Source organism: Scomber japonicus, chromosome 7 (assembly GCF_027409825.1).
Source record: "Scomber japonicus isolate fScoJap1 chromosome 7, fScoJap1.pri, whole genome shotgun sequence".
NCBI lineage: Eukaryota > Metazoa > Chordata > Actinopteri > Scombriformes > Scombridae > Scomber > Scomber japonicus.
The window spans coordinates 8,500,128-8,515,911 of NC_070584.1; the positions used below are offsets into that span (position 1 = coordinate 8,500,128).

The 15,784-nt window shown below is 39.6% G+C and overlaps 3 protein-coding genes across 3 annotated transcripts; 2 read left to right on the plus strand and 1 right to left on the minus strand.

Annotated features, from left to right (window-relative positions):
- Positions 1 to 180: 180 nt before the first annotated feature.
- Positions 181 to 4,695, plus strand: zgc:172121 (uncharacterized protein LOC337599 homolog). The gene is made up of 8 exons (XM_053322881.1): positions 181 to 318; positions 786 to 853; positions 944 to 1,116; positions 1,251 to 1,354; positions 1,533 to 1,694; positions 1,769 to 1,974; positions 3,125 to 3,204; positions 3,289 to 4,695. Exons 1-8 carry the CDS (start codon positions 214 to 216, stop codon positions 3,375 to 3,377), a joined length of 987 nt encoding a protein of 328 aa, XP_053178856.1. The 5' UTR covers positions 181 to 213; the 3' UTR covers positions 3,378 to 4,695.
- A 614-nt stretch (positions 4,696 to 5,309) lies between these two features.
- LOC128362186 (basic immunoglobulin-like variable motif-containing protein) lies at positions 5,310 to 10,862 on the minus strand. The gene is made up of 10 exons (XM_053322878.1): positions 10,731 to 10,862; positions 7,862 to 8,357; positions 7,574 to 7,703; positions 7,334 to 7,429; positions 6,715 to 6,819; positions 6,530 to 6,624; positions 6,301 to 6,433; positions 6,122 to 6,205; positions 5,952 to 6,048; positions 5,310 to 5,855 (listed from the first exon to the last, which is right to left on the minus strand). The coding sequence occupies exons 2-10, from the start codon at positions 8,301 to 8,303 to the stop codon at positions 5,553 to 5,555; spliced, it is 1,485 nt and encodes a 494-aa protein (XP_053178853.1). The 5' UTR covers positions 8,304 to 8,357; positions 10,731 to 10,862; the 3' UTR covers positions 5,310 to 5,552.
- Positions 10,863 to 11,089: 227 nt separating this feature from the next.
- si:ch211-201h21.5 (uncharacterized protein LOC555526 homolog) lies at positions 11,090 to 14,728 on the plus strand. Its single transcript, XM_053322880.1, has 6 exons — positions 11,090 to 11,185; positions 12,162 to 12,350; positions 13,415 to 13,597; positions 13,668 to 13,779; positions 13,854 to 13,990; positions 14,071 to 14,728. The coding sequence occupies exons 2-6, from the start codon at positions 12,168 to 12,170 to the stop codon at positions 14,440 to 14,442; spliced, it is 987 nt and encodes a 328-aa protein (XP_053178855.1). The 5' UTR covers positions 11,090 to 11,185; positions 12,162 to 12,167; the 3' UTR covers positions 14,443 to 14,728.
- Positions 14,729 to 15,784: the final 1,056 nt, after the last annotated feature.

Genomic DNA, 15,784 nt, shown 5'->3' on the forward strand with positions numbered 1-15,784 from the left:
TACACACGTAGTCTCTACCTTATTGAAAAGTTATTGTGTCATGCGCCATCTAGTGTTGTTGTGGGGGTCTGAATCATCGGAGTTTTTAAAGTTTCGAGCGGCTCTAAACGCATCATTTGAACCCTCTCTTTTACCCGGAATAACAACAAACGGCTGCTACATGCTTGGTGTTAACAGTGACAGCAAGGAGGGACTGGCTGGAGTTGGTTCTCAATGTGTTCCTCTGCTACTCTACGACAATACGTGAATGATAATGGACCTCTGATACTGGATGGTGGACTTGCAACTGAGCTGGAGGCGCAAGGAGCCGAATTACAGGTTTTTAAAAGAGCGAAAATAATTACGTTTAAACACATCCGATTGTTTTTATTATGTAATTACAACCAATGACAATTATGTATATTCGTTCTGTTAAGACAGTGATAACTACAACGTTGTGACTCAAATGTAACATTAATGTAGCTGTGGTTCCATGGTAGCAATCAATGACAGCTGTTAACGATTGACAGAAAAGGAAACATTCATTTGTGGTGTGGCAGTAATATAGTGGAGTGTGCAGATCCATGCTTTTGCAGCTGGCAGTTGATGTGATTACTGCCTCAGTAAATCCACTGAGTGGAGCCATTGGCCCTCTGTTCATCTAACTAACTTAGTTGCCTTTTATTACTCTGTTATAGCTTCCTTATGTAATACCTATTAATTTATGTGAATATTTCTTAACATTAGTGCAAACAAAATATGAGAATAAATTCTCATGTCTGAGTTTGTTTGTTTCACATATCCAGGGAGATCCTTTGTGGAGCGCCAGGCTTTTACATACTAATCCCCAATTCATAAGAGATGCTCATTACAGGTATGTCCATGCAGTATATTGAACACAAATAAATGATAAACAACTTTATTTATTTTTTCACCATAGTTCATAGATGTGATCTATTGATAGGTTTCTCCTCAGTGGTGCTGATGTTATCACCACAGCCACATACCAAGCAAGCATTTCAGGATTTATCAATCACCTGGATGTGAGCTCTGAATGTGCCAGAGAGCTGCTGATGTCTGGAGTTCATGTAGCCAAAGAGACAGTGGAGAGATTTGTCTCTGACAGTCACTCAACAGGTAGAGTAACAATCCACTGTGCATACGGCACTTTGGGGAATGAGGGAATTATTCAAATATTTTTGAAGCTGAGTAGACATGTGTCTCTGTAAACTAATATTCAGTTTTATTGTGTTGTTTGTTAATGTCTTAAGGGCAAAGGTATCCCATGGTGGCAGGCTCTGTTGGCCCGTATGGCGCCTCTCTGCACAACGGTTCAGAGTACACGGGGGCTTATGGAGAGCAGATGAGTATTGAAGTGAGTGGCTCTCAGCTGATCACACTGGCTACATAAAAAGCTTTTTTTTTTGCTATGTGATGATAAAAACATTGCATTTCTCCTGCTACTCATCAGATTGATGACCTAAGCCTTGACTTATTTGTTAGAATCAACTGATAATTGATCCCATGTGTCTTTTCTTTTTGTCTGTTCCAAGGAGTTAAAAGTTTGGCATCGGCCACAAGTCGACTGCTTGGCAGCAGCAGGAGCTGATCTCATTGCTTTTGAGACAATCCCAAGTATCAAAGAGGCTGAGGCTCTAGTGGAGCTGCTCAGAGAATTCCCAAACTCTAAAGCCTGGCTCTCCTTCTCTTGTAAGGTATTGATTGCTAATGGACAGAATGATTAATGTCAACCATTAGAGTATGAAAATATCTCTCATTTTTTCATCAGGATGGGAAGTGTATATCAGACGGCAGCTCATTCACAGATGCAGTCCAGATTGCTAATAGATCCAAGCAGCTGGTCGCTGTAGGAGTCAACTGCTGTCCTCCAACATTGGTGGAGCCACTGCTGGACTCTGCCAGGTCACTGCTGAGTCCAGACATGTGCTGGGTGGTCTACCCCAACAGTGGAGAGGAGTGGGACACTGAGCAGGGGTGAGTCTGTGGTCTAGAAGTTATAATGACAAGGTGACGGTTTCAACAGCCACAGTTTTCATCAGCAGACGTGACATGCCAAACACAGGAGCAACACACTTTCACCATGCAACTAACTGCAACAACTTCACATGAAAACTAAAAAAACCTGATTCCACTTACCCTGCTCCTGTTCAGAGGTGTTGCTGTTAAGAGAAGAATAACTTTTAATTACTGTATGCACATGGACAGATTGTGAGAACATTTGGCATTTACAGACTCTTTGGATCTTGAATTTAAGTATTTTGTTCCTCCTGGAGATAAAGAGAGGCTTTATAAATCTTTCATAAAGGTTCCTGCCACAACGGATGAGGCTAACACAAGCTCTCCACAGATATAACAGTAGTACTGTCACATACTGTACAAACTATGATAGAAAACCATCAAAGGAAACCTGTGATGCAAGTTATATAATCTTACAACAAAGCTATTCTGCTGTCAGACAAATCATTTGAACTTACTCCAGTGTGTACTGTGCAGCTGTGTTATGTGGAGAAAAATTGAATAAAAATAAACATCAGATCAGACTCAGTACGAACACATATTTAAATGATCAGGAGCAAAAAAACGTATTAGAACATTCCTGCTTTTTGACATTCAGTAATTCATCCATGAGTGTATATACACTTTTTAAAATATGCAAGCTTAAATCTTAAGTTTTTTCTAATCTTGCATATATGTATCTGACTCTCAGTGATGGAAAGTACATTTGCTCAAATACTCCACTTTAGTACAGTTTTTGAGGTACTTCACTGGTGTTTTTCCAGTTCATATGACTTTTTACTGCTAGTCACTATAAATGAATCAAAAACTTTAGTTACAAGTTATGGTGGATTAAGGTTTTGATGCATTTTTATAGATTATATTGCTGTATTTTCACCATTAAAAAGCTGCATACTAATGAAATAATTAATAATAATGATTCAATAAAATCTCATTTATAATACTACTCTTACCTTTCATACTTGAAGCACATTTACTGATAATAGATGTTTTGTTTTTAAAGGCAGGACTGTAACTTGTATATTTGTACTCTGTGGCATTACCAGTTAAAAATGACTTGAATACTTCCTCTATCTCTGCTGATTCATGTTCTCTTTTTCATACAAAGGTGGCAAACATCAGGGGAAACATCAGTTTCAATTCCTCAACTGAGTCACACATGGAAAAAGCAAGGAGCTGCTTTCATAGGTAAATTGAACTGTTTTCTACTCTGTTCATATTTTCTGTATCTTCTGTTTTTTTTCCTCTGATCAGTCTCTCTTTGTCTGTTAGGTGGTTGCTGCCGTATTGGTCCCGCTCAGATAGCAGAGTTAAAACAGCAGTTAAAAGGAAGCTGCACGTCTCCAGCATCTACAAAGTGACTGAGCTGAAGATGAGAATTAAGGCATAAAAGAAACATGAGAAAAGGAATGATAAAATAAAGAAAATGACGTCTTTTCCAGGACTTTATTAAAAAAAATCTTAATTGATTGGAAAATAAATAAATAAATAACCCATTACATCAAATCCACGTGAGTACACAATGATGTTGTGTCGCGTCAGAGACGAACGGCACCGCGGGGATGCGAACGAAAAAAAAGTGTAAAAGAACAAATAAATGACTCTACATAAAAAACATGAAAATAAAACATGCGGTCTTCACTGTCTGTGGTTCACATTTTGAATGTTTTTCAGCAATTGAGGGATTCCACTATCACTTCTGTACAGCTCCTGTCTTATTAAAGAAGAAAAATAAAACTGGGATAGTCTACGCCAGGGTCTTAGGATTCACAAAGCACAACAAAACGTCAGCTGCATTCACAACACTTTTCACTGGACGGCATTTCCACTGAACTAACCACTTGAACGTCGAGCCCACTCAACCTGTACAATGAAAGATGGAACCGTGTTAACTTTCAACAGAATTTACAGCAAATGTGTCAATGTAGTGTGTCTGCTAGCATTCACTAGTTGAGTATAATGCACACGCCTGCAGTGTGTCTGCAGTGTGTGTGAGGAGATGAGATATATAACCATAATTCAATTCGGAGAAATGTGCACATGATTAACACCGGAATGAAGGGAAAACAATCCTGTAGTGTGACTATAACATGTAAAAAACACCTTATCTTTAAATACGGGGGTGGACAAAATAACAGAAACACCTTACATTGCAGTTACGTTAAAGTTAATACCGCCCGGTCTAATAAAGCTTGTGTCAGTTTTAAAACTAAGAGCTTCTGCTTCAACTCAATGCTCATTTTTGAGGCCAGAATTTGATGTGCTGTTAAGGAAATACCCTGTCTAGAAACTGTTCCTCTTTGTCAGTGCATATTTTTTTTGCCTTGCTGTTTGTCATCATGACCTTTGGGACTTTTCTCCCTTACTTTTAGAACTAATTTAGTAAACTAAACTAGTTTTCCGCCTTAATGTGCAGCATAGAAAGCCAATTTATAAAGGCGGTGATAAGAGTTCTATTGAAGCTAACACACACAGTTTGAATGATAATATGGTTCACTTGCTTAGCTGCTGATGTGATTGGCGTCAAGTAGTTGTTGGTGTGTCATCTGCAGATATTGCCATATGACATAAAAGTCATAAAAGTCATGATTATTTGATTAAAAAGACTACAAACTACAATACAGCCTCAAAAATGATAGGTGCATTGAATTAACATCTTGGTGACATCATATATATTTTCTTCTTGTCAACAAATCCCATTAAAAGACCCAAAACCAACAATGACTATCTTTCTAACAGATTATGTGCAGCCAAAGCCTAGAATAGCTTATTTCTCTGTAGAGCTCCTTTGTTGTCCAAAAACTATTAATAACACACATCAGTGAACTCTGGTGTAGTGGTGTTCCTTCATTATCACACACACACACACACACACACACACACTGTACTTTGAGTCACCTGACACACCAGATGGTTCGTTACACAGGACCATCTGAGAGGTCGTCCTTGGTAACTGTTTGGAAAATGGCAGGGACTTAAAAAAAAAAAAAAAAAAAGCTTGGCATGTGATTAGATGAACCACCTGTCTATCATTTTCTATAACCAAGACAAGATGGATTCTTGTGTTATCTTGTGATTTCATGATATTGTGAATCCAACTGCCTCGAAAACACACACACACACATAATCCTGCTGCTGGAAATACCCACTAGAGCACCAAATGTGTATTCATCCTCCACTAAAAATAGTCCCTAACAAAATTAGTATTTGCTTCAGTTTGAGTAACATTTACTAAAAATGACAGTGCCCAGCTGTTTAAGGAAATTAGTTAACCTTTAAAAAGAATACAATTATGCATTTGTGATTGATGTTATAAGTAGCAAATGAGCTTGGAACTGAGAGCTAGAGGCCAGCTGGGGAAGTCCATGTATTGAGAGATGTACTCACACATTGTCGGTCCTTTCATGGGATTTGTTGACAATAAGACAAATACACAACAACACCAGACTTATCCTGTAAAATGTATCTTAAGACTATTGTTGTGTGTTGTCATTTCTGTTATTTAGTCCTCTCCCTGTACGTCCCAGTAAACCTTTTCAGTCTGTGATGTCTTCTTCGAGATCGCTGTCTGGGGAGCCCCGCTGTCTGTACTCTGTTGTGTTGGACATGTGTTTCCAGCTGGTGTCTTTCTGACTTCCCATACTGTGTGAGCGTCCCAGGTGGGCCAGGCGCTTGGCCGACGTCCTCTCCCCCGTTTCCTCCGCTGTGCTTCCGTGGGCCTGCTCCCCGCTGGAGTGGTGGAAGTCGTGGCGCAAGTTTTCCAGATTCAGAGCCCAGGGGCCGAGCTTCTGCCAGTTGACCCTCTGGAAGGCCATGATGCAGTGCAGGTTTCCACCCACCTGTGAGCCAGAGAATGTTCTTTTAGTTCAGCTCTGACTTTAGAAATGTTTTATAAGAGACACATTTTAAAATGAAAGAGATGTGAGAAGGTGAACCTTTTTGGTTTTGCGCCGCTGAATCCCCCTCTCTGTGTGACGGATGTCCAAGTATTCTGGATTCTGTGTGTTGAGGTCAGTCACAATGTCCATCCATCTGGAAAGAGAGTTTTCATGTTAAACAGCTCAACAACAGTACCTGATAAAAAAGCAGCAGAAACAGAGCTTACTTTTTACAGTGGATAGCTGGGTGTTTCCTACTGGGTTCACCGATTAAGATCCAGTATTCCATTTCATTTGTGGGTAGAGGGCCCCTTTACACAAAAAGAGAAAAAACGACTTAAATCAGTTTCTAACATAGCTACTCTTTCACGTGCATGATGAGTTATACTGCAGAGATGTGACCTACCTATATGCCTTTGCTGCTTTGAGAGGCGTCCCTTCAAAGCCCACTGGGCAGAAGTAGTGGTTCTGGCAGTGGTAAATGTAGGCCATAGACTCATCCTTCAGCCCTTGTGTCAGCTTCATTAACGCTCCTTCAGCTAAAAAGAGACCAGAGTGGTTATCACTTTGCTTTATGTCTTTATGAGGGGATTTGCTGGCTGAGTTGGGTTGAGTTTGCCAGCTTGAGGACTCACCTGTTTCTCCTGCCGTCTTGTGCTTTCCGTGTGGTTTGTACAGAATGTAGGAGCAACCTCGAACTCTGAAATTGTCATTTATTTGTCTGAACCATCTGCAAGAAAAAGATATTGTAACTTTTTACTGAGCTGTATAAATATTCTAAAGTGATTATTTGAGAAAAGTATAGGACAGTTCTGTGTACCGCATCAGTGTAGCGTTGCCAGTGAAAGGACCAAACTTGATTTCTTCAAAAGGCGGCTGAAACCCCAGAATATGCAGCGCCTCCTCTTGAGAGATGGGTGGAAGACTAGCAAAGGAAATAAATACCCATTTATAAAGCCAGACTGATACTGGATTTTTGGGTCAGATGGCAATACTTCTTATATCAATATATCTGTTGATAATCTTCTATATACAGATTGTCTACATAAACACACATTTATTACAATGGTCCCTCACATGTGGTTACCAAACACTTTTGACAAAGATATAAGGCATGATATTATTCAGTGTAAGAGTAAATGTAATTTTTATAAAATTACATCAGTGCACTGACACTTCACTGTGAATTTAAAATGTATATATTAAACTTGAATTTAAAAAAGGATCAAGTACACATAAAACACAGCCTATATATATCTTTAAACAAAATATATATCAGCACATATCAGATGGCGTAAACACAGATACCGATATATCTGCAATAAGTCAATATTGGCTGATTGATATATATCGGTCGGGCTCAACACATTTATAAAGAATACTATCAAGTTTAGTGAACTGTACATGAAGTCTGAGAGCAAATATTAAGTGCTGCTCACCTCCCTGCACCCACAGTGCTGTACAAGAAGTTCCAGCAGGACACCAAAGAAGAGATCCCACAAGAAGTCTTGTATTGTGGCCGACTGATGCAGTACCTGCAGCAGAATATACAAAATCCAGAGAATAAGTCATTGTATATTGAAAATGTTTTGGAATCAACATCACTGCTATGGCCTCATTTGAAGCTAGCCGCACTGTGTTTTTATTTAAAACTGTTGATGCACTAAATATAACTTTACCATCGTCTGAGGTCGAGCACTTTTCTCTGTTTGATCTCCTCCAGCGAGGCATGAGGCGAGACGTCTTGCAGATTTCGGCTCGGCCTGTCTGATGATTTCATCTTCTTGGTGCTGCATTTCTTCACATTACCTGAAAAAACAATGAGTGTAAACCACGTGAGGATTTAAATCTTTCACTCACTGTAGAGCAGATACATGATGCAACATTTTAAATAATAACTGATGTTTGGCAGAATTGTTGTGCAGTGAGGGTGAATCACAGACTTCAAGAACAACATGTTTTCTTACTTGTTCTTGTTTTTCTGGTGAGCACGGCATTGAAGTCTGTTGTATCAATCTCCCAGGCCAAAATAGGCTTAGTGTTGCCAGAGGACATTTCTTCCATGTCACAGTCCCCATCTGATCCCACGTGGGCCCCTCCAGCTGCAGATTTAGGCTTCACGAGTGGGGACCCGTCATCCTGCTTGTTTGGGGGACGGTACACAGAGGCAGCCTGGTTGAGCAGAGCATAATCGGAGCAGACGGTGTAGAACTTCTCCCTGGAGTGTGTGACCGGGCAGGTCCATGGCAGGTGTAGCTCGGCACTGGATGCCCGCCTTACTCTTGCAGCGTCACGGGCGAGGGAGCTGAGCAGACTGTGGTTCTCCTCCCCATCGGTAGGCCTTTGCGTACCTGATGGTTCTGCTGGCCCAGAAAGATTTGCTCCTTGGCCTTCTGATGTATTCGGCATTGAACAGCCACTTACAGAGACTGACTGTGATGGTGATGTGATGAGATGTCCCTGCTGGGGAGGAAAGGACAGGCTTTTATTTATTTATTTTTAGAAGCACTGGAGATATAAAAAGAATTTGCAGTAATAGAGGTGCAACACTGTAACCTCTGAGACAATCTGATAACATGAGCTATCACTTAACTATGGCTCATAACCCTGAATGTCATCATTTTAACTTATACAGTTAGTCATACAGGAGTCATGCGCTACCTCTAACCTGAAATCAGATGCCTATTATTCTGCAGTAGCTCTTATCCCTGTCTGTTCACAGCTCCATCTGCACTAACCTCTGACTTAACTAACATAGCTACATCTATACTAACGTCTGTACTAATATAGCTCCATCTGTACTAACCTCTGACTTAACTAACATAGCTACATCTATACTAACGTCTGTACTAATATAGCTCCATCTGTCCATCTGTACTAACCTCTGATTTAACTAATATAGCTCCATCTGCACTAACCTCTGACTTAACTAACATAGCTACATCTATACTAACGTCTGTACTAATATAGCTCCATCTGCACTAACCTCTGACTTAACTAACATAGCTACTAACGTCTGTACTAATATAGCTCCATCTGTACTAACCTCTGATTTAACTAATATAGCTCCATCTGCACTAACCTCTGACTTAACTAACATAGCTACATCTATACTAACGTCTGTACTAACATAGCTCCATCTGCACTAACCTCTGACCTAACTATCATAGCTACATCTATACTAACCTCTGTACTAACATAGCTCCATCTATACTAACCTCTGACCTAAATAACATAGCTACTAACGTCTGTACTAATATAGCTCCATCTGTACTAACTTCTGACCTAACTAACATAGCTACATCTATACTAACCTCTGTACTAACATAGCTACATCTATACTAACCTCTGACCTAATTAACATAGCTACATATATACTAACCTCTGTACTAACATAGCTACTAACGTCTGTACTAATATAGCTCCATCTGTACTAACCTCTGATTTAACTAATATAGCTCCATCTGCACTAACCTCTGACCTAAATAACATAGCTACTAACGTCTGTACTAATATAGCTTCATCTGTACTAACCTCTGTACTAACATAGCTCCATCTGTACTAACCTCTGACCTAACTAACATAGCTACATATATACTAACCTCTGTACTAACATAGCTCCATCTGTACTAACTTCTGACCTAACTAACATAGCTACATATATACTAACCTCTGTACTAACATAGCTCCATCTGTACTAACTTCTGACCTAACTAACATAGCTACATACTAACCTCTGTACTAACATAGCTCCATCTGTACTAACTTCTGACCTAACTAACATAGCTCCATCTATACTAACCTCTGTACTAACATAGCTCCATCTGCACTAACCTCTGACTTAACTAACATAGCTACTAACGTCTGTACTAATATAGCTCCATCTGTACTAACTTCAGACCTAACTAACATAGCTCCATCTATACTAACCTCTGACCTAACTAACATATCTACATATGTACTAACACAGCTGCTTCTGTCCGAACCTCTGACCTAACTAACATAGCTACATCCATACTAACCTCTACAGTGACGCAGCCACATCTGTACTAACACAGCTGCATCTGCTCTAACCTCTGACCTAACTAACATAGCTAGATATGTCCTAACATAGCCACATCTGTACTAACATAGCTACATCTGTACTAACCTCTACACTAACGCAGCAACATATGTACTAACACAGCTGCATCTGTTCTAACCTCTGACCTAACTAACATAGCTACATCTGTACTAACATCTATACTAACGCAGCAACATCTGTACTAACACAGCTTCATCTGTACTTACCTCTATACTAACACAGCTACATCTGTCCTAACACCTGTACTATTATAGCTGCATCTGCACTAACCTCTGTACTAACCCAGCTGCATTTATACTAACATCTGTCTTAACCTCTGTACTAATACAACTACATCTCTAGTAACCTCTGCACTAAATAACCCAGCTGCATCTGTCCTAACACCCGTACTAACATAGCTGCATCTGTACTAACCTCTGTACTAACCCAGCTGCATGTATACTAACATCTGTCTTAACCTCTGTACTAATACAAGTACATCTCTAGTAACCTCTGCACTAAATAACACATCTGCATCTGTCCTAACCTCTGTACTAACACAGCTACACCTGTCCTAACCTCTGTACTAACACAGCTACACCTGTCCTAACCTCTGTACAAATACACCTACATCTGTAGTAACCTGTGCACTAAATTACACATCTACAACTGTAGAAACCTCTGTACTAACACTAACACAGCTGCATCTGTACTGGTTTGTAACTAGCAGACGTAAACACGCCCAGCGGTGACGTTATCCTTATTTGTCTTACCTTAAGTAATAACTTGGGACAAAATAGAGGCGACTACGAGTTTGCAGACCTTCAAACTAGCGACATATTATCAAACCTTTGTGCACATTAGCTTTAAATGTGTCAAAAACTGAACTGTAATGATTCAGAAACGCCGTCCTCCTGACCTGCATCCTCTTCCTGTGCAGGGTATAACGGATTGTACCATTTCGAGGAGCAAAGAGGTGTGCGAGCAGAAGAAAAATAATTAAAGCTGTTAATATCATTAAAACACTCAGGTGAACGACACTATTTGATACAAATCTAATTTTATTTATTCAAAACATTATTTTATTGCATTATTTGAAATATTCTTTTAATATTCATGTAATTTTCTTACAGCGTACAACCCGTGTTAGTAAACAGTGAATTAGTCCTAAAGTTTGAACCAATCACAGGAGCGACTGTGGAAGCTGCCCTCTCTGCACAAAGTGAAGGTAAGTGTTCATTTTCACTGATCAGTTCACTCTAATCCTTTTAAAAAGAGCAAAACTATACACGTGACTGTCTTATAATAACTTTTACATTCACAAAAGCAGTGACCAAAAGTAGTGGAGTGACGTCACTTCTTGGCTCTCAATGCAAACTGCAACTTCTACTCTGAAAGCTAATGTCATATTATGTCATAAAATAGTTCATTAAGAGCAGGTATGTTGACTTTTTAAAGCAGGAAAAGCACTGGTAAGAATTAATAACACCTTTCTTGCATTTCTTCTTTCTCAGCACTTTGAAAAAGCTTGGAACAGCAACAACCCCTCTTCCCTCCTATGTCCCACCCCCGCACTCCCTTCCTCTCCGCAAACGTCCACCATATATATATATATAGTTTTCTTTTTCCCCGCGCTTGGAATAATAATGTTTGTCAGACTGACAAACTTATAAAAAAACAATACTATCACTACATAGAGTAGGTTTAGACATACATTCTCATATGAGCAAGCACTTGGTGACATTGGCAAGGAAAAACTCCCTTTTAACGGGAAGAATTTCCTTTGAAAACCCTTCAAATTACACCCACTCCTTTCTCATTAGAATCTATGAATATGCAAGACACCAGATGTCTCTGTTTTTGCTCTGAGGGTTTCAAGTTTCCACATCACACTTTATGCGAATTGATAATTGGATCAGGATTGGCTTCCAAACTAGTTGTGATATCACAAATCATGTTTACAAGCCTTCAGATCAGCTTTTCAGTGAGCTCAGAGAAACTTTCCACAGATGAAAATAAAAACAGCTTGTAGTGTTAAACTCTGCACATGCATCATTCTGCTCAAACATTCAACTGAAGGAACAACAAGTGTGTGGAATATATGGATTATCATAAAACAGCATATCTGATACCGTCTATAAAATCAATCAAGGGGACATGAGTGTATTATTTTAAATGAGATTTTGGACCTTTGTATTTTACAGAAGACCATGGCAAAGAAGCTGGTGATCATCGACACAGACTGCGGCATAGACGATGCTCAGGCTATAATGATGGCCTTGGCGGCCCCTAACATTGAAGTCCTGGGCGTCACCTGCGTGTTTGGGAATGCGGCGGTCGATAATGTGTGTCAGAATGTTTTGAGGGTGCTCTCCGTCTGTGAGCGTGAGCAGGTACTTCCTTAAAGCTGTATTTAAACAACCATATATTATACCTGAACACATTCATCGTAAAGCTGTACCGCATAGAGTGTCGATCACTGATGCCACACTGTGCTGACTAGACAGGACTGACTTGCCAACAGGTTCTTCACACTAAGTGATAAATTAGGTTGTTATTGTTAAAAGAAGCAACCGACTTTGACTATTCTACTGTTCTACATTACTTCCTCCTCCCTTCAACAGAATCATATTTGCGTGGATGCTTCTCAGGAAAATCTAAATATACTGAGTTGTAGGTAATTTCCAACATTTTAACATTTGACGAATGCATTAGTTGTTTTTTTCTAAGAACAGTTACTCACTTTTTGCTTAACAACCAGGACAACAAAAAGGAAATCTAGAAAGCCATCCAGCAATCCTAAACTATGATTCACAATGCCATAGTGCCATGTGGCCAGGGAATGAAAGGCATGGTGAGTCACCTGTATGAGATAGCAGTTTAGGTTTCTGGATCTTTGTTGTCTTAGTGGATGAACTGACTTCATTTTGACATCATGTTTGCCCAAGAGCCGGAGATTAGATTGTAGCCTCACTATGAGAGCTTGGAGTCAAGTTGTATTGTCTGTGTGTAGTCTTAAGCAGCAGCAGGTGAAGAAAATGACTATATCACTACCTGGCTTATGAAAACCACACATTTCAGCAAGTGAATTGTGAAGTAAGTTAACAAATAAAGGAATGAATAGGAGAAAAATTGTGCATATGGCAACTAAAATGTGTCTCTATACTACAAGCAACACTTCACACCTGCTTTATATTTACATTATCTTGTTTCGTAGATCTTTAATGACTTCATTCTCACTTCAGTGCACTCAGGAAGTTAGCTGCTGTGGTCGTGATCGTTCACACTAACTATATGACCCTATGCAAGTCTCTACAGCACAAATTACTAATGTATTACACATAACAATTGGACATATAAACTCTTAGGAGATAAATGTATAACCTGAGAAAGTAGAAAGGGTTTTATTGGTCACCATTGTGAGTGATACTTCACTAAGAAGAGCTTACTTCTGCAGATTCCAGTGTTTAAAGGCTCTGGTGGTCCTCTGGTTGGAGCCAGTAACCCTGTCTGTGACCACTTTGGAACTGATGGACTTGGGGATGTGCTTGAAGATAGAGATCCACGATGGGAGGATAAAATCCAGAAAGAGCACGCGGTCAATGCAATGATTAGACTGGTGTCTGAAAACCAGAAGCAGGTGAGAAATCTCCAAGAAGTCTATGTGTTGTGTGTTACTGCCTCCTGATACTAACACAGGCTCTCCACAGGTCTCCTTGGTGGCTCTTGGCCCTCTCACTAATCTGGCACTGGCTGTCAGGCTGGATCCATGTTTCCCCAAAAAGCTAAAAGATCTGTACATTATGGGTGGCAACATGGAAGGTAATATACCACAACATGATTACAGGTTGTATTTGACACATGTGAACTGTATAACGCTCTCTTTTCTTTTACAGGAAAAGGAAATGTGTCGCTATGTGCAGAGTTTAACTTTGCAATGGATCCAGAGTCTGCCTACGTTGTGCTGGAAGAATTCCTCTGCACCACACACCTCGCATCGTGGGAGTATACATGCAGAAATGCGTTAAAATGGGTAGGATGTGTACTTATAGACAACTACATAACCCTACATAATAACCATCCCACTTAAAACTCTTCAATCTGTCTCTACAGGAGTTCTTTGATGAGTTAATCAATCAGGATGCACCAGCTGCTCGCTTTATGAAGACAATAACCTCTAAATGCCGGGCCTACTCTAGAGAAGCCACGATGAATAAGAGAGATGTGTATTTTGGACCCGGCTTCGTCTCTTACGATGCGTATGCGATGGCGGCATGCATCGATGGCAGCGTGGTGACGGAGAGCATCGAGTGTCCCGTGCGGGTGGAACTGCAGGGGTCCATCGGTCGTGGCATGATGGTGCTAGATCGCACAAACAGCCTGAAAAAGAGCCACACTATATTTGTTATGACTAAATGTAATGTTGCCAAGTTCAGTCAGTTACTCATGGAGTCTCTCAGACAACCCTGTAAAAAGTCACCTTAATGGATTTTCATATGTTGCTATTAAATGTGTACATCCAAGTAAGGAGGATAATATAATGTGCCTCACTGAATCAAACTTTAATACACTGAATTGATGATACATGATAGAAAGACCAGTTTACTGATATACTGTATTTCTATTGTCTGTCCTGGAATGGCTGTAGACAAATTATTTGCACTGTATATGACTGATGCCAGTACATAAGGCTAAAAAGCCCTATAATGTGTTAAATCATATGTATTTTCTATTTTTCACAAGATTAAAAACAATAAAATTTCACATTGAATATAACAGAGGAAAATCAATGTGTGGTATTATAATATGCTCTCTGGATCTTGGCAGGTATGTATAGCTGGTTCCAAAAAAGAAAGTGGCATTTAACCCTCCTTTTGTCCTCAGGTCAAGGAAGGACAGGAGGAAGGAAAGAATGGAGGAAAAGAAGAAGGAAGTAAGGAGAGAAGGGAAGGAAGGGAGGGAGGAAGGAAAAGAGGGATAGGAAGGAAGGAAGGAAGCGAGGAAAGAAATATGGAAGGAGGAGAAGGACAAAGGAAAACTTCAAGAAAGAGGGAGGAAGGAAGGAAAGAAGGAACAGTCAAAAGAGAGATGGGGTCAATTTGACCCGGGAGGACAACAGGAGGGTTAAGTATGAGTGTGTTAAATTCCAAAAAAGATATATAGTCTTGACCCCAAAATGTTTTCAGATAGCTCACCTGCAGAGGCAACAGCTACATACTTTCCATATTTTGGAAAATATGTGATAATAAGTTGAACACAGAAAGCCTGCACCATCTGTACAACATGAACACATTCACAACATGATGGATTGAGTGTGAATACGAAATGTTTGGACATTAGTGTGATCCTTCCTAATGTTCACATGTAACACATCTTTATTAATTAAACATACACTCCTGCTGGTACACATTTAATGGAATTGTTCTTTTGAGATTGAACCAGCAACACTTTGTCAGACCTCTGCAGATGACTACTTGAATGCTTCTTCTATCCTTCTTTAACTAATAGAAACCTCTTTTAATTCAACTTTTATGAATAATATGGTAACATTCCAAATATTGTCAACATAACTGCAGTTGACATACCTTATATAAACTTGTCCCTTACATGCCATAACATATTAAAGCATACGCAAGTATTGGATACAATGAATGGGAGTGGAATGAATAATCATGACGATGTGCATTAAGCTGAAATGCATATTATGTAAACTTTGGAGCAAGCCAATTCAATACTTAAAAAACACATTTAACTCTGCCAGAAGTTACTTCTTGTCTTCATACAAGGCTTATATGCATCATACATCAATTCAATTGAAGTCAGAGAT

Bases quoted from the DNA above. Each gene is read 5' to 3' on its own strand.
- zgc:172121 (XM_053322881.1), top strand. From the start codon at position 214: ATGTGTTCCTCTGCTACTCTACGACAATACGTGAATGATAATGGACCT. The intron at 1,117-1,250 runs GTAGAGTAACAA...TAATGTCTTAAG, and splicing joins CTCTGACAGTCACTCAACAG to GGCAAAGGTATCCCATGGTG. The intron at 1,355-1,532 runs GTGAGTGGCTCT...GTCTGTTCCAAG, and splicing joins GAGAGCAGATGAGTATTGAA to GAGTTAAAAGTTTGGCATCG.
- LOC128362186 (XM_053322878.1), bottom strand. From the start codon at position 8,303: ATGCCGAATACATCAGAAGGCCAAGGAGCAAATCTTTCTGGGCCAGCA. The intron at 6,820-7,333 runs GTGAGCAGCACT...TTCCTTTGCTAG, and splicing joins AGCACTGTGGGTGCAGGGAG to TCTTCCACCCATCTCTCAAG. The intron at 6,206-6,300 runs GTAGGTCACATC...TTTTGTGTAAAG, and splicing joins AAAGCAGCAAAGGCATATAG to GGGCCCTCTACCCACAAATG.
- si:ch211-201h21.5 (XM_053322880.1), top strand. From the start codon at position 12,168: ATGGCAAAGAAGCTGGTGATCATCGACACAGACTGCGGCATAGACGAT. The intron at 13,598-13,667 runs GTGAGAAATCTC...GGCTCTCCACAG, and splicing joins TGTCTGAAAACCAGAAGCAG to GTCTCCTTGGTGGCTCTTGG. The intron at 13,991-14,070 runs GTAGGATGTGTA...CTGTCTCTACAG, and splicing joins GCAGAAATGCGTTAAAATGG to GAGTTCTTTGATGAGTTAAT.